Source organism: Vittaforma corneae, assembly GCF_000231115.1.
Source record: "Vittaforma corneae ATCC 50505 unplaced genomic scaffold supercont1.91, whole genome shotgun sequence".
Classification (NCBI taxonomy): Eukaryota; Fungi; Microsporidia; family Nosematidae; genus Vittaforma; species Vittaforma corneae.
In genome coordinates this window covers 1-1,051 of record NW_006889924.1, presented here as the reverse complement: position 1 = coordinate 1,051, position 1,051 = coordinate 1, and the positions used below count along the sequence as shown (strand labels likewise).

The window sequence follows — 1,051 nt, the reverse complement described above, 5'->3', positions numbered from 1 at the left end:
TTGAATAAATGCCACGATCCTACAGTCTCCTGTTGAATAGTTTTAGTTTTGGATAAACACAAACCAGTATGGTTGCGATATATGATTTAAAAAACACCCGGCTAGGGATACAGCCTTGCCTTGGATGTTCTAGAAGCAAGACTTGAAATGATTGAAATTTAATCAAAGGCTAGGTAGATGTTGTGTTTGCAATTGTCGAGTTTCCATTGAAGACCACCTGCTCGGGTGAGACCTTCAAGCTACTCAAATCAACAATCTTCATGGCGGTGAGTCCAACCATTATGGCAATGCTAAGTCCTACCACAATCCCTGATCCAATCTTCATGATGCCCGACCTGGATGGCGTAAACAACACAAACAGCGCTGGATACATGAACGACAGCGGAGTTGTTAGCAGGAATCCAATAATCGAAATCACAGAGCCCAGGCCACTGATTGGCACAATGGCGGTGGCAAAGAGAAAGACACACAGTGCAAGTGTAACGACTGCACGGGAGGGTGTCCTGCCCTTGAGCGAGAACCACTTCTGCAGGATGGGGATGATGACAAACATGTTGAATATGATACCGCTGAAGAATATCGGGCAGAACATGGTGTAGAGAGCCTTTGGAAGGTAGTTGCCAAGGTATATGCCATACCTCTCGGTCAAGTTCTCGACAATTGGAGATGAGGAGCCAAAGTGGAAGATGACTGGATCGCCTCCAACACCAGTTCCAACTGCTCTAAAGCCCATAAACCCAACAAATCCATACAGAAAGGTGGCAATGATGGCAGCAATGATTGTAACTTTCCTAACGTTCTTGAGCGAGGAGTCCTTCATGGAGTTGAAGATGTCCATGTATGAGAACTGGCAGTGCAGGGCAAATATGACAGCACCAAGGGGATTTGCCAAGTTTATGCCGCTGCTAAGATCCGGAAGAACCGTCAGGCCATCAGTGGCAGGCTTTCACAGCCCATAGACAATCATAACAATGCAGAAGACGACAGCAGTGAAAAGACTGAACTTTGCGAAGAAGGACAGGGAGGCAAGGTTGTCAAGCTTGGTCAGCAA

The 1,051-nt window shown here is 46.4% G+C and overlaps 1 protein-coding gene across 1 annotated transcript; it reads right to left on the bottom strand.

Annotated features, from left to right (window-relative positions):
- Positions 1–169: 169 nt before the first annotated feature.
- Positions 170–838, bottom strand: VICG_02170 (uncharacterized protein; the record flags this gene model as incomplete). The annotated part of the gene is made up of 1 exon (XM_007605553.1): positions 170–838. One exon carries the CDS (start codon positions 836–838, stop codon positions 170–172), a length of 669 nt encoding a protein of 222 aa, XP_007605615.1.
- Positions 839–1,051: the final 213 nt, after the last annotated feature.